Genomic DNA, 12496 nt, shown 5'->3' with positions numbered 1-12496 from the left:
TAAGGCGGGTGTTGTTATATAGGCGTTGTACGTAGGCGCGTTGTATAGGTGGCTGACTAAGAGCGGCTGACTAAGGCTCTAAATATTGCAGAATTGAACGCATTCGAAGAAAACCTTCGAAAACGCGTTTTTGGGCCTATTCTCGGCTTCAAGATTGAACTAACTATTGGGCTAGCTTATTAACTAACCGCTTGTTAGGTACAGTAGTAGGTCCCTACTAGCCAGTAGGGTCCACTTTCTCTTAGTGTTTGGGAACCACAGCACTAAAACACTAACCCCAGGCAGAGCCTTAACGCACCTCAGCTTTACGTTGCTGAGCAGCTGAGGCCATGATCATGACGCGTTGGAACTTGGCGGGGAGTCATAAAATCACAGGGGCAGCTACCAGTTGTCTCCATCCGAGTAAGCTGCAGTGAAAACCACATTAACATTCCTTGAACATGAAATGGAATTCATGGATGAACCTGAACTCACCTCATTGCTACCTTCCCAGGTGTGTAAGTCCCTAGATCCTTCCGCTCCGTGCTCATTGCTGAGGAATTGACGGGAAAGGGTTGCGGAATGTTGCCCGTTAATTCAATGAGTCTGAAAGCGAGCTTCGGTAAACCGGCCGGCGGCATTCGATTCCATGGAGGCCACGGGCTCCATAGACCCCGAAATGGCCCAACTTTCGTTATTCCAATTTCCAAGGACGCAAGGGTCGCCGATGGTGTGCCTAGTACACACCGACGCCACAACGGGATGGGTATCCAAATCAAGGTAAGCGGTGAGAAGACGATGTTCAGCTCGGTCTATCCGCCTGAGTCTCCACACCTGAGGTATGTGTACCTGCAACGAGGCTAAATTTGAACCCAGGAACTCAGCGAATGTTCCTCAAGATGGGGGGTGGGCTGTTGAGCAGACCCAGGTTCTTGCCCCTTGCTCGGCCCTTTGGACAAGGAAACAGCTGAAGACCCATTGTTCACCGTGCGGCTTGACTACAAGCGGATTCCATATTCCTGCTAGCGCGAGACTCGTGAGCCGAGCTAGGGTCCGCGGTCCTTCTCGCAGTTGCAGGTACGACGGATTCATGGTCCCTATGCAGCCTTCGAGGTAGCAAGAGCATGGTAAGGCTACACTCGAACTTACGCGAGAGACTATTCCATAATTTCCCGGAAGTGATTGTTTGAAGGAGGAATTGTATACCATCCATTTCTCAAAGAAACACGCTAACAGACCGGCAGGCAAGACGGTGTAGCTGTCTCCGTCGACTTCCTACCAACCTTGGGCCACCCACACCCTCATCTTCTCCAGCGGCCGGTGTGATAAGACACCATTAACTGCGGTATAGTGTGGCAACTACAAGTACACCGCGATTAGCTCTTATCTCTCACTGTGAAAGAGCGAGGCTTTAAAAACGCACCGAAGGTCCGACACACAGCCATTATTCAGCTGTTCTCTCTCTTCATATCAGCCGCCTCAAACTCGCCATAGACACCAGACAGCACCTTGCTCATTGAACCCGGTCTAATCCACACCACCATGTCGCTTTTCAGAAAACTGAAAAAGGATTCGAACCCCAAAGAGCCAAACTCCAAAGAGCCAACGGACAATGCCAGTGGGAACGTCTACATGTACGAACGAAGAGGTAAGATAGCACGGGGTTAACCTGGCAAAGTCACAATTCCAGGTCACAACTTGTTCCTTCAAGTTGGCGATATTGATATCCAATTGAAGTTGAAACTAACCTATACTATGCATAACCAGACAAAGAGCGCGCAGAGGAGCCGACAGTCGAATGGTGGCGTCGCGAGCTGACCGAAGCATTGGCCAAGGCTAGCAAGTTGGAAGACATGCCCAGCGAGCGCGGGCTGCCGCGCTTCAGGGCCCAAGTGCGAGCTGCCCGCGCCCAGCTCTGGCTTATGTGGAAAACTCCGCCCTATGCCGTTTCCGAAAAGGAATTCAATTGTGCAAACGAGCTGTATGAGTCGCTTCCTGTCGAAGAAAAGGCTGAAAAGCCCCGCACCGATCAGGCTGATATCGCCAAAATGAGAGATGACGGTCTCAAGGTCGTCGGGATCCTTATGAAGCTCAAATTAGTTGATGGCCTGACTGAGGAGCACATCAAGGACCTTGGGCAAGCTCCTGCCTGAGCCTCTCCCAAGACGGAGTGAAGGCGCGGATCTTATTTGGACACCGAGGACTTTGTTTACTTTCTTCATGTCAAACTCTCATCTCGAGAATGTCTTCCCGGGCTTCCAATAAGCCAGGTCTTGCGGTTCGAGCCATTGCGGCCTTAACCTTCTTGTCATTCCTGTCATGCATTCTTGCTGAAGCTGGTGGGAGGCTATCTCTCTCTCTGGGTTGGATATGTGTTCTGAAACTTCTGTTAGCCTCGATTGTCAACGAACTTACGTGTGTGAAACCACACAAACCACCATGACTGAGAGATGACTCTCACAGTGCTCAAGGCTCTGGAACTGAGATTCAAGAAGGGACGGATGCTTCTTGTCCTCGGTCGTGATAACTTGAAGATAACGACAATGACTGGCGGCTCCCACTGTCAGTACAGGGCAAACGTACAGTCAGGGGTATTCGCTATGCTGTGGATCGGTGGTAGCTTTCCACTCAGGTGCCCAAGGCAAGAGCTCAGGGTGGTAGTATTCACTGAGTACTGACGTTTGTCAACTTAGCCAATCACGGAACAGAAGTCGACTTGGCACCATTGCCCTCAAAGGCAACTTGCTGTGCCGTAAGTGTGGTTCCATGGGAGCATAAACTGACTGGAGTGACTGCCTAGGGACACAGGACGCAAGTGGACATTGAACATAATATTTCTCCAACCCCTTCATTTTGTCTCTGCGTTGTACTTTTTCGTGGACTCCGGCAAGTAGAACCACGAATCGTCAGACAACCTTCCCCCACGACCAAGAGGGTTTTCTCGGCACTCAATCAGAAAATGACGGCCCCAGGGTCACTACCTCCAGACGCCGAATATGGTGCCATCCCCTTCGACTTATTCGCGCTGGTACGAAGTACCCTTCTAATAGTACCCATCCATAGTCTTGATGCTACCGCGCCGCACTGTCACCTATATGCCTGTCTCAACGCCTGACTCCGGTCGCTCACGCTAGCGTATTGTAGGATCACTGGGACTACTCTCTGCCGCCCGAGGAGGACGAACAGCAGTGGAACAACCTTGTCCAAAAGTACCTCAGCCTCTCGGAGCGGGAACGCTTTGTAAGTACCTTAATTTCCCCCCCATGGATGACACCAATTGGTGCCCTACCCGTGGACCTTAGGTATGTACAGCGCCAACCGGTACAAACCCGTCTCCTATAGCCATGGCACCAGTGGGGCGGCCAAGTCCATCCTCAAATTCCCACCCTCACGCCCGAGAACGTCGCGCGGGTACTCCGCCCCCACCAGACCGCCCAAGAGCGGATCATCAGCGCGTACGCTGCCCCTCCGTGCTACAACTTCGTCTGGTTGCGCACGTGCTACGACCCGGCGCTCCAGAGACAGTACGACGAGCTGCTCCGCGCCTCGGGCGCCGGGGGTGACTTGGCCATGGGCCCCGAGTGGGTTCTGGACAACGCGGCGCGGTATGACTTTGGCTCGGAGCGGAGCGAGATTGTGGCGCGCCTCGTGCGGCGGATCCCGTCGCTGTGCGATCCGTACAGGGCGAGCGTCGAGGAGGATTACGACGTGTATCGTGTCGAGGATCAGGAGAGCGGTCATGAGAGCGAGCTCGTGAGGGCGTCGAATCGTGTACGGTTGGGAGTGTGTGTTGTCGATGAGGAGGCCATCAGGAAGCAGATGGTCAAGATTTTCTGGCTGGGGGAACACGGGCAGTGTCTGTGGCATAATGAGGTAGCCCCGGACATGGTGGAGGCCATGTCGGGCGTGTTTAAGGGCGGCTTCTCGCTGGAAGAGGGAGTCGAGGGCTTTTTTACCGTGGGAGAGCGAGGATGACTTGATTGCTTATTCATTTGTTGGAAGAAATCCCCCCCCCCATTCCTTTCTTCTTTTCTTCCTTTTTTTTCCCTTTTCAAAAAGCCTTTTTGAGCACTGTTGGGGATGACCTCTGAAGTCCGAAAGGGGTTGGTTACTGCACCCGAGCGAGTAGGACCGCTCAGGGGGAGCGGATACGTAAGGTGCCTAGTACAGGAAGGAACAGAGCCCGAGAGCGTCCGATTTGTATCAGGTACCTATTGATGCCTGCCGCTAGGACTGGGCGCTCTTTCCGCCCATTGCTAGCGCCTTTGATGCAAGACCTTATCCCATGTCCAAATTCATGGAGTGAGGTAATCTACCGACTGCGGACTGGACTCAAGGCCGGCATCCGTACCTGCTCTATGCGACGGGCAAGTCCGAGCAAAGTGTCGCAATCACCTGGAGTCCTGGACCGGTGAACTTTCAACATGGCGTATGTACGAAGGAGTTGCAATCCTCCATTTCGGGTATGGGGAGCTTGCATCTTCATCCGAACTCCGAAGATTAACACACACAAACCAACTACACTTCTTCAAGGCCACCTAATTAAGCTTTCGATGAACAGGGACAGGAGCTTGGCGATTGGTGCGACTGCCGTTGCAATGAGGCCCTGTCGTTGAACGACCAAGCTGCGTTGCGATTGATCGTCAATCCGGGGGGCGGGGAATTCCAGGATCTCGAGGGCATTGTAAAACGAGATGTCCGAGCTCTGAGACGGCATATTCTTGCCCCGTGCGTTGCGCACACTCACAGCATTGCGTCTTCCCAAGGGTGCCGAGTCTCCATTATGATGGTTGGCGGTACGCAGGCCCTTTTGAAGCTTTGTTTTTGGCGATTCGTGGCTCGGGCCGCAGCATCCTGGAAGAGTGGAAGTCTTGTCGTCCTCTGAACGCAGCATGGGCTCATACTCAAGTCTCGGACAAGCTGTCAAGCTGTCAAGCTCATATCAGATATCATGCCCCCATTCGTCCTATTCGTCAAGAGCACGGTCATACCTTTCTCTTCTAATTGAGCTATGTCGAGACGATCGCCGGGTTCCTACAGCGGGATCGCCGCCATTCGTCTCGTTTTCAGTCCTGTCCTCGGCTCGCTATCCGACTTGGCCCGCGAGCAAGTCCGGGGAACCCATGGCTCGACGGCTCATCCGTTATCTTGACAGCCTTCCCGTCTTGTCGGCCTGGGGTCTAGACTTGCTTTCCTTCCCAAGGCCCGCATTACTTGCAGTTGCCAATGCCATTACAATTAAGGGGGCATCCCGTCGTGTTGTCGCCGTCGTTGTTCAAGAAGAAGGTTAAAGGCCGCTAGTTTGCCCTTGCTTCCCATGTCAGGCATCGACGCCTCGACGACCGCATCCTCGTCGATATCGGCGCTTAGCTCTCCGTCACCTTGGCCGAATGGAACCAGCCTCGAGAGCAGCACGGTTGACGCCGTGGCAACAAACACAACGAACTCCAACACCGTTGTCAGCTTGTCACCAACAATATCAACAATGAATCTTGGCCCTCACATCAACTTTACCATCTGGCTTTTGACGGCACTGTCAGCCGTATTCCTTGCACTGCGGGTGTATTGCAAGTTCTTGAGGCATCGCGGCTTGTGGTGGGATGACTATGTGTTGATAGCTTCATGGGTGAGTGATCGCATGCAGGGTCGGCATCTCGACGTCTGTTCACTCGACCTTTAACCTAATACCTTCTTCTCCTCAGCTCTCTCTTGCTGTCTCGGGAGCCTTCGTTTCCGCGAGCATAACTTTGGGGTTTGGGCGGCCACTGTCCGAATTCAATTTTGATAACCTCCACATGTATCTCCTCTATACTAATCTGGCTGGAACCTTCTCCATTCTCGCTGCTTTATGGAGCAAAACTTCCTTTGCTATCACAATCTTGCGCATATCCTCAGACTGGACCAAGGTGGCCGTCTGGTTCATCATCGTCACAGTGAATGGCTCACTAGGTGCAGCCATTGGTATCACATGGGGACAATGCACGCCGATCGAGAAGATTTGGCGCCCGAGTCTAGAGGGATCTTGCTGGCCAAAGGAGATACAAATTCGATACAACACTTTCACGGCGAGTAAGTGAAGTTAGCACTCCAACAGACCGGAACATGTTGCTGATGACGGAATAGTTTATTCCGGGGCTTTGGACATTGTATTAGCTCTTGTGCCATGGAAAATAATCTGGGCTCTTACCATGAACAAGAAAGAAAAGTTTGGCGTGCTCATAGCAATGAGCATGGGTATCTTGTAAGGAGTCTGCCTTTGATGAGTTCAATGGGAGGTCGTGTCCGACATACTAACCCTGGTTTCTCAGCGCTGGCATCACGTCGATTATCAAGTTTACGCGGCTGCCCTCCATCTCCGACTCCACCTTCACAGAGGCCACCAACGAGCTTGTTATCCTTGGGAGCGCGGAAAGCGCCATCACCATCATGGCTGCCTCGATCCCTATTCTCAGGGCCCTTCTCCGGGTGTCCGGCCCGCCTCGGGGCCCTGCCGAGTTCTACCACACGGACATCAGCCTTGTCGCAGGCACTGAAAACCTCCAAGGGACAGCTCGCAGCAGTACGGTTATCACCAGCGCCGGTCGCGGCCACTCCCGCAACCGCAGCTCCCGTAGCTGGTTGCCCGGGAACAAGGAGACGTTGGCCGACAGACCGCTTCGCACGCTCAGCGGGTTAAGTCGCTTCAGCGGCTTTGGCGCGACGTTCAGCAGGAGCACTAGCAGGAGTGCTTCCTATATCACGCGGTCCCCGCGCACTAGCGTGGCGAGCCTCGATCCGCCGCCAGGGAAGATCATCCAGATTGAGGAGGTGTTGGTCGAGTATGAGTCTAATGTGGAATCAAATCGCCACCCCGGTCAGGACCCTCAGGGGCTCGATGTTGAGCGAGCTGTGTGAGTTTTTTTGTAAGGGGCATGTTGACGGGACAAGGCGCCGAACGGCTGGAGGATACGGCGTGCAAAATGAAGTCAATGTTGGCGGTTGCGGACTGTCGCTACCTTGGGAAGTTGGGATACCCGGCGTTTTGTGAGTTTGGTTCTGGCTGTGCTTCTCGGCTTGCATTTGATGGGGCCAGGTCCGGGGGAGTGTCTGCTGCGAATTCATGCTGGCAATTGCCCGTTAATGTATGATGGCTCTTTGTAGGAATAGTGGCTTTTTGCATCAACAAATTTGTTTGCGTCGGCATGGGCATCGGCATGTTCTTAACTTCACGAAAGTAGTTGTGGGGCCGGGGTAGGAGCCGAGGCAGCTGTCCGGGTCCAGCCAAGCAGGCGTCCAGGGGCCAGGGGGGGAAACGACAACCGCGGCAAAGCCCCGCATCCCGCCTGCAGGGCCGCCGGCAATTTAGCTTAAGGCCAGTGCGCCCCATCACGATTCACGACGTACCTTTGCCCCTTTCTCTGACTCTGGTCACGACGCAAACCTTCAGCGGCCAGCCAAAATGCCGCAATCTTACCGCGTGGTGCAGCACATTGTCGACTGCCACTACACAAGAGAGTACGTTGCGGCGACTGCCAATGGCGATGATGACAGGCCGAGGCTCGCGGTGAAGCAGTACATCCCCATAGACAACCCCAACCCTCAGCCAGGCGACGTCACACTCATTGCAGCTCATGCCAACGGCTTTCCAAAGGCACGCGGCGGCCCTCTCACACTCAAATCTCGATGTGCGGTGCTAACTTGGTTGCAGGAGCTGTATGAACCTCTTTGGGATGACCTTCACAGGAGGCTGGCCCAGAGCGGGACACGTATCCGGTCTATTTGGATCGCGGATATGTGGAATCAAGGGCAGTCGGGCGTTTTGAACGAGAAGATACTAGGAGACGATCGTAAGAGACCTGTTGAGAAACCCAGCAGTGACCCCATCCGCTGATCCGACAACTGATACTTGGCAGCAAGCTGGTTCGACCATGCTCGTGACATGATGAATCTCATCAACCTCAAGCGAGATGAGATGCCGCACCCGCTGGTCGGGATCGGCCACAGCATGGGCGGAGCGCAAATGTAAACCCATTTCCCCTTTTCCACCTCCTACAAACAGTAAAGCAACACCTTCAACCAGCCGTCACTCACACCAAAACCTTCACAGCTCCGCCGTAGCCCTCATGCACCCGCGGCTCTTCCACAGCGTCATCCTGCTCGATCCCGTAATGGGCTTCGTCAACAGTGGCATCGGGCCCGCGGTCGCCTCCACCAGCCGGCGCGACATCTGGGAGTCACGCGCCGCGGCAGCGGCCAAGTTCGCCCAGTCCAAGTTCTACCAGGCCTGGGACCCGCGCGTGCTGGACCTGTGGATCGAGCACGGCCTGCGCGAGTTGCCGACCGAGCTGTACCCCTCCCTCTCCTCTGCCTCCCTCGCCAACATCAACAGCAAGGGACAGGCCGAACTTGGAACTAGAAAGGAGGACAAGCCCGTCACGCTGACAACGACCAAACACCAAGAGCTCTTCACCTACCTGCGCCCGACCTACCGTCGTCCTGACGCCTACCCCGTCCCGGACATGGACCCGGCCTACGACGTCGTCAACCCACGCGGATACCCGTTTTACCGGCCCGAACCGTTCCACGTGTTCCGGCGGCTGCCCGAGCTGCGGCCCAGCGTGCTATACGTCTTTGGCGGGCAGTCCGACATATCCACGCCCGAGCTGCGCCGGGCCAAGATGCAGAACACGGGGACCGGGGTTGGCGGAAGCGGCGGGGTGGATAAGGGGAGGGTTGAGGAGGTGGTGCTTGATTGTGGGCACTTGGTGGCTATGGAGAAGGTTGGGGAGTGCGCGGAGGCGATGGCGGGGTTTTTGGAGAGGGAAGTGGGACGGTGGAGGACGCAGAGGAATGCTGTTGAGGCGGCTAGGAAGGGGCGGGAGAGGAGGGAGGTCATCATGATTGATGAACGGTGGAAGGAGGAAATTAAGCCACGGGAGAAAGGGGAGGCGAAGCTCTGATGTTAGTGGTGTGGAAGCGCTGGGCTTGTTTAAGGAAGGTGCTGACGGAATTCTAGAAGATGCTTGGCTTAGATGTTTAGACCTAGCGGAGAATTGTACTGCAATGCCTAGCCCATGTTGGTTTGTCTTTCTATCATGGTGCAGTCAACGCTGAGAGCCGCGTCACTGGGATTCTGCGGAAACTGCTTGTGATAATTTGACTCGATCGCTCCGACTGCGTGAAGCCGGGACTTCTGTCGTTGAAGCCCTCGAAGCGGAAGGCGCTCGTGTTGTCTCTACTCTGCTCGGCATGCAGAAGGAGGGAGGAACCTTAACCCAAGGCAGGTGCACTACTACATCAGGGCTGCTCCTTCTCGGCCACAGACTTAAAAACAGCCAGCAGAGGGCTGGGAAAGAATCCGCGCATGTCAAGTAAAAAGACACCTGAAAGGATGGAACAAGGAAGTGTCTGGCTTCGACTTCGCTGGTCTTGTTACTCTAGAACTATTCCATCAGTATCACTTCCAAAGTTGCCCTTCCCGCCACCGTCTTCAAGGACAGGACATCTCCCCATTAGTGACCAGACAACCCACGTCGCCTTGGTTCACCGCCTATGCCTTTCTTGCATCCGCAATGATGTCTTCTGAGGCCTTGGCGCTCAGCATCATTGTCGGACAGCTCGGGAAAGCACCTGGGACGACGGGGAACGCGCTCGCATCAACGACGCGTAGCCCCTGAACACCCCTGACACGGAACTTGGAGTCAAGCACAGCCATTGGGTCATCATCACCTCCAATGGCGCACGTCGACGTGGCATGGTGCGAGTACGCCTGCAGCTTGAAGTACTCGGCCTGGCTAGCATCAGTGCAGTTGGTTCCCTTGGGACAAGGGTGCAGCTCGTCAAAGGGGAGAACAGGCTCGCCGGCAGCCTGCCACGCTTCACGCAGAATGTTGGCGGCCTCGACTAGTTCGTGCAGGTCCTTGTCGCCCTCGTGCTCGAAGAAGCGGAAGTTGATCTCGGGCACGTCCTGCGGGTCGGCAGACAGCAGCCGCACCGAACCAGCTTGTGACTTGGGCGCCATGTGGACGAGGGCGCATTCGTATTGTTTGGGGCCGTAATTGGTAGGGAAGCCGGGCCAGAAGCCCTCGAAGGAAAAGGCGCCGCACCAGGTGTAGATGTTGCGCTTCTTGGTGGGTGCCGAGGGCGTCCGGAAAAGGAGAGTGATGAGTCCGCTCTCGACGGGAGACTGGCCCAAAGCAAGGAGAGAGCCTTCATAATTGTCGCCAAGCCGTTCGCCCACACCCGGAAGGTCCTTGATGACTGGGATGTTGAACTTTGTGAGTTCCGCCGCCGGACCGATGCCGCTCAGCTTGAGGATCTGCGGCGAATTGAAAGTGCCGCCCGAGATGATGACTTCGCGGTTAGCCAAGATCTGCGAGATAGGACCCTTAGTGCCATCGACGTGTTTAGGGTCTGCTTTGTACAGTGACTCGCCCTCCATCACCTCGACGCCGATGGCCCGGGGCGTTGTGCTGTTGTCAAAGAGCACCCGCGTTACAAGAGTATGCAGCTTGACGGTCAGAGGGTATTTCGCCGGGTCGGCAAGCGTGGCGCGGATGTAGTTGTTCGGACTGCTGCGTTTGCCCTCCTTTGAGGCGTGGGTGGCCATGTTGTAAAAGGAGGTGATCTCATCTGCATTCTCATACTCGCCAAGAATGTCACTGTTGACGAGGTTGGCGACGTTCTCGGGGTCCTGGCCAGTAAGTTCGGCCATCTTCTTGAGAATCTTTGTGGCCGGCAGGCTATTGTTCTTGGCCCAGGAGGCATCAGCAACCGAGGTGGACAGCCATCCTGAGACCACCAGCATCAGTAAGAAAGCCGTCAACGAAGTCACGAATGGCATTCCTCAGCTTACCATCATAACCATGAGCAGGATTTCCAGCGGGCAAGTAATCGTTCTTCTCAATTATTTTGAAGTACTTGCGCATGTTTGCTGCTGACCAGCTGGTGTCACCCGTCTTGTTGACGATGATGTTCCAGTCATCGTCGGCGGGCAGTGAGCAAACACCAGCGTTGTGCATGGCGCACCCGCCCAGGACCGAGGCACGGGGATACTGAATACCCAGCAGCTTGGCTCCCTCTGGTGGCTCGAGACCGACGTAGAAGGTCCCGTCACCAGTGTCCCAAGTCGTGTGTTCAAACTTGAGATCTCGAGCCGGATCGTCCGAGTGCTTGACCCAGAAATCCCAACGGGTCAATTCATCGTTGGCCGCCTCATTGAAGTTAGGGATGTCTGCATAGGTGGGATTGTCACCCTCATCACCACCAGCCTCGATCAAGAGAGTCGAGTATCCGGCTCTTGCCAGGTTGGCAGCTAAGGGGCCGCCACCGGGCCCACTGCCCACCACGATGTAGTCATAGGGCGACGCCGCCGGCGCGGCATCGACCACGACAGCCCCAAGAACGACGAGCGCGTGTACGAGAGTGTGTAGCATCGTGACGGACTTGACGATGTTGGATAGCATGCAGCAGAATGGCCGTGTCTGTCGCGAGTCGAGGCAGTGCCATCCGGCGATTTATATGTCTCCCAGACTCGCCCCTCGCTTTCAGGTCGCATTTATGCAAGGGTCACATCTCCAAAAGCAATCTGTTGGAATTGGATTCATTCCCGGATATTGAGGGGTCGTCACTGCCCTTGGTCCAAGGAATCCCAGGAGCGCCTGCCGCAAAGTGCCATTGGCTCTGGCTAAACTGGGTAGCCACATGTGCACCGGCTGCGTTGGCAGATGGGAGCGGGAACGGCAATCTCGAAAGGTCTCGATCACGTCCATTCTTTCCGATAATACTAATTAGGCGGCGGTTATTGCCTTGGCGTGTTCTGGAAGATTGGAAACCACAACGGTGATATCTCGCATGAGCCGCCAACAACCGGGCAACGCGCAGTTACAACACTCCTGCAGTCAGCTGAGGTCTGTTACTTTACTTGAATGAATTTGCCAGTAGTGGGATAGAATCCTAACTGGGTTCATCAGAGGAAATCAGCAGTGTTGCAACAGAATGCTCCCATGCAGACGGTGACCCAACCCCCGTTTCCGGGTGTAACACCAGACCTCACCATTCTACGCATCGGTATTGTACCACAGTGAGCTGGCCTAATGGGTTTCGAGCACAAGTTCATGCCCAAGGTACTGCGGTCAAATCTGCCACGAATATCGGTTTGGTCCGGAATTTGCCCCTATTCTTCCTTAACCCCTATGTGCTATTAGATCTAGGGCCTTTTATTGGCTGATCCGAAGCCACTGGTTTCCATGAGTTCTTACTTGATGTCCAAGGGCTTCGCCACATGCACGAAGCCAGGATCTTAAGGATGGGACTAGGCTCTTGAAGTCTTTGTTGAGCTAGCCCTGGATAGCCTTACATCATTAAGATGTATTAATTTATCTCAAAATGATGTTAGTATTCCGAACAGAAACACTTTAACAATCACTGGTAACGGAATTAACAACCAGCTAAGGACCACGCGGAAGAGCGTATCACACCGTTTCATGATCTGATGAGGTAGGTTCTTATCACGGCAGCAACTATCACTAAAGACACC

At 54.6% G+C, this 12496-nt stretch overlaps 5 protein-coding genes across 5 annotated transcripts; 3 read left to right on the top strand and 2 right to left on the bottom strand.

Annotated features, from left to right (window-relative positions):
- Positions 1-1354: 1354 nt before the first annotated feature.
- N656DRAFT_467646 (uncharacterized protein) lies at positions 1355-2500 on the bottom strand. The gene is made up of 4 exons (XM_064809749.1): positions 2415-2500; positions 2193-2356; positions 1741-2060; positions 1355-1627 (listed from the first exon to the last, which is right to left on the bottom strand). The coding sequence occupies exons 2-4, from the start codon at positions 2199-2201 to the stop codon at positions 1507-1509; spliced, it is 450 nt and encodes a 149-aa protein (XP_064665396.1). The 5' UTR covers positions 2202-2356; positions 2415-2500; the 3' UTR covers positions 1355-1506.
- A 432-nt stretch (positions 2501-2932) lies between these two features.
- On the top strand, positions 2933-3954 carry N656DRAFT_832848 (uncharacterized protein; the record flags this gene model as incomplete). The annotated part of the gene is made up of 3 exons (XM_064818673.1): positions 2933-3007; positions 3124-3219; positions 3322-3954. Exons 1-3 carry the CDS (start codon positions 2939-2941, stop codon positions 3952-3954), a joined length of 798 nt encoding a protein of 265 aa, XP_064665395.1. The 5' UTR covers positions 2933-2938.
- Positions 3955-5464: 1510 nt separating this feature from the next.
- On the top strand, positions 5465-6873 carry N656DRAFT_793002 (uncharacterized protein; the record flags this gene model as incomplete). The annotated part of the gene is made up of 5 exons (XM_064817132.1): positions 5465-5605; positions 5682-6048; positions 6103-6220; positions 6288-6538; positions 6764-6873. The coding sequence occupies 5 exons, from the start codon at positions 5465-5467 to the stop codon at positions 6871-6873; spliced, it is 987 nt and encodes a 328-aa protein (XP_064665394.1).
- Positions 6874-7369: 496 nt separating this feature from the next.
- N656DRAFT_762833 (alpha/beta-hydrolase) lies at positions 7370-9030 on the top strand. The gene is made up of 4 exons (XM_064813279.1): positions 7370-7609; positions 7667-7805; positions 7872-7980; positions 8066-9030. Exons 1-4 carry the CDS (start codon positions 7418-7420, stop codon positions 8916-8918), a joined length of 1293 nt encoding a protein of 430 aa, XP_064665393.1. The 5' UTR covers positions 7370-7417; the 3' UTR covers positions 8919-9030.
- A 12-nt stretch (positions 9031-9042) lies between these two features.
- N656DRAFT_840224 (GMC oxidoreductase) lies at positions 9043-11666 on the bottom strand. The gene is made up of 2 exons (XM_064818929.1): positions 10814-11666; positions 9043-10749 (listed from the first exon to the last, which is right to left on the bottom strand). The coding sequence occupies exons 1-2, from the start codon at positions 11421-11423 to the stop codon at positions 9509-9511; spliced, it is 1851 nt and encodes a 616-aa protein (XP_064665392.1). The 5' UTR covers positions 11424-11666; the 3' UTR covers positions 9043-9508.
- Positions 11667-12496: the final 830 nt, after the last annotated feature.

This window comes from Canariomyces notabilis, assembly GCF_033297395.1.
Source record: "Canariomyces notabilis strain CBS 508.74 unplaced genomic scaffold N656scaffold_38, whole genome shotgun sequence".
In the NCBI taxonomy this organism is placed as follows: Eukaryota; Fungi; Ascomycota; class Sordariomycetes; order Sordariales; family Chaetomiaceae; genus Canariomyces; species Canariomyces notabilis.
This window is presented reverse-complemented; position numbering and strand designations above follow the sequence as displayed.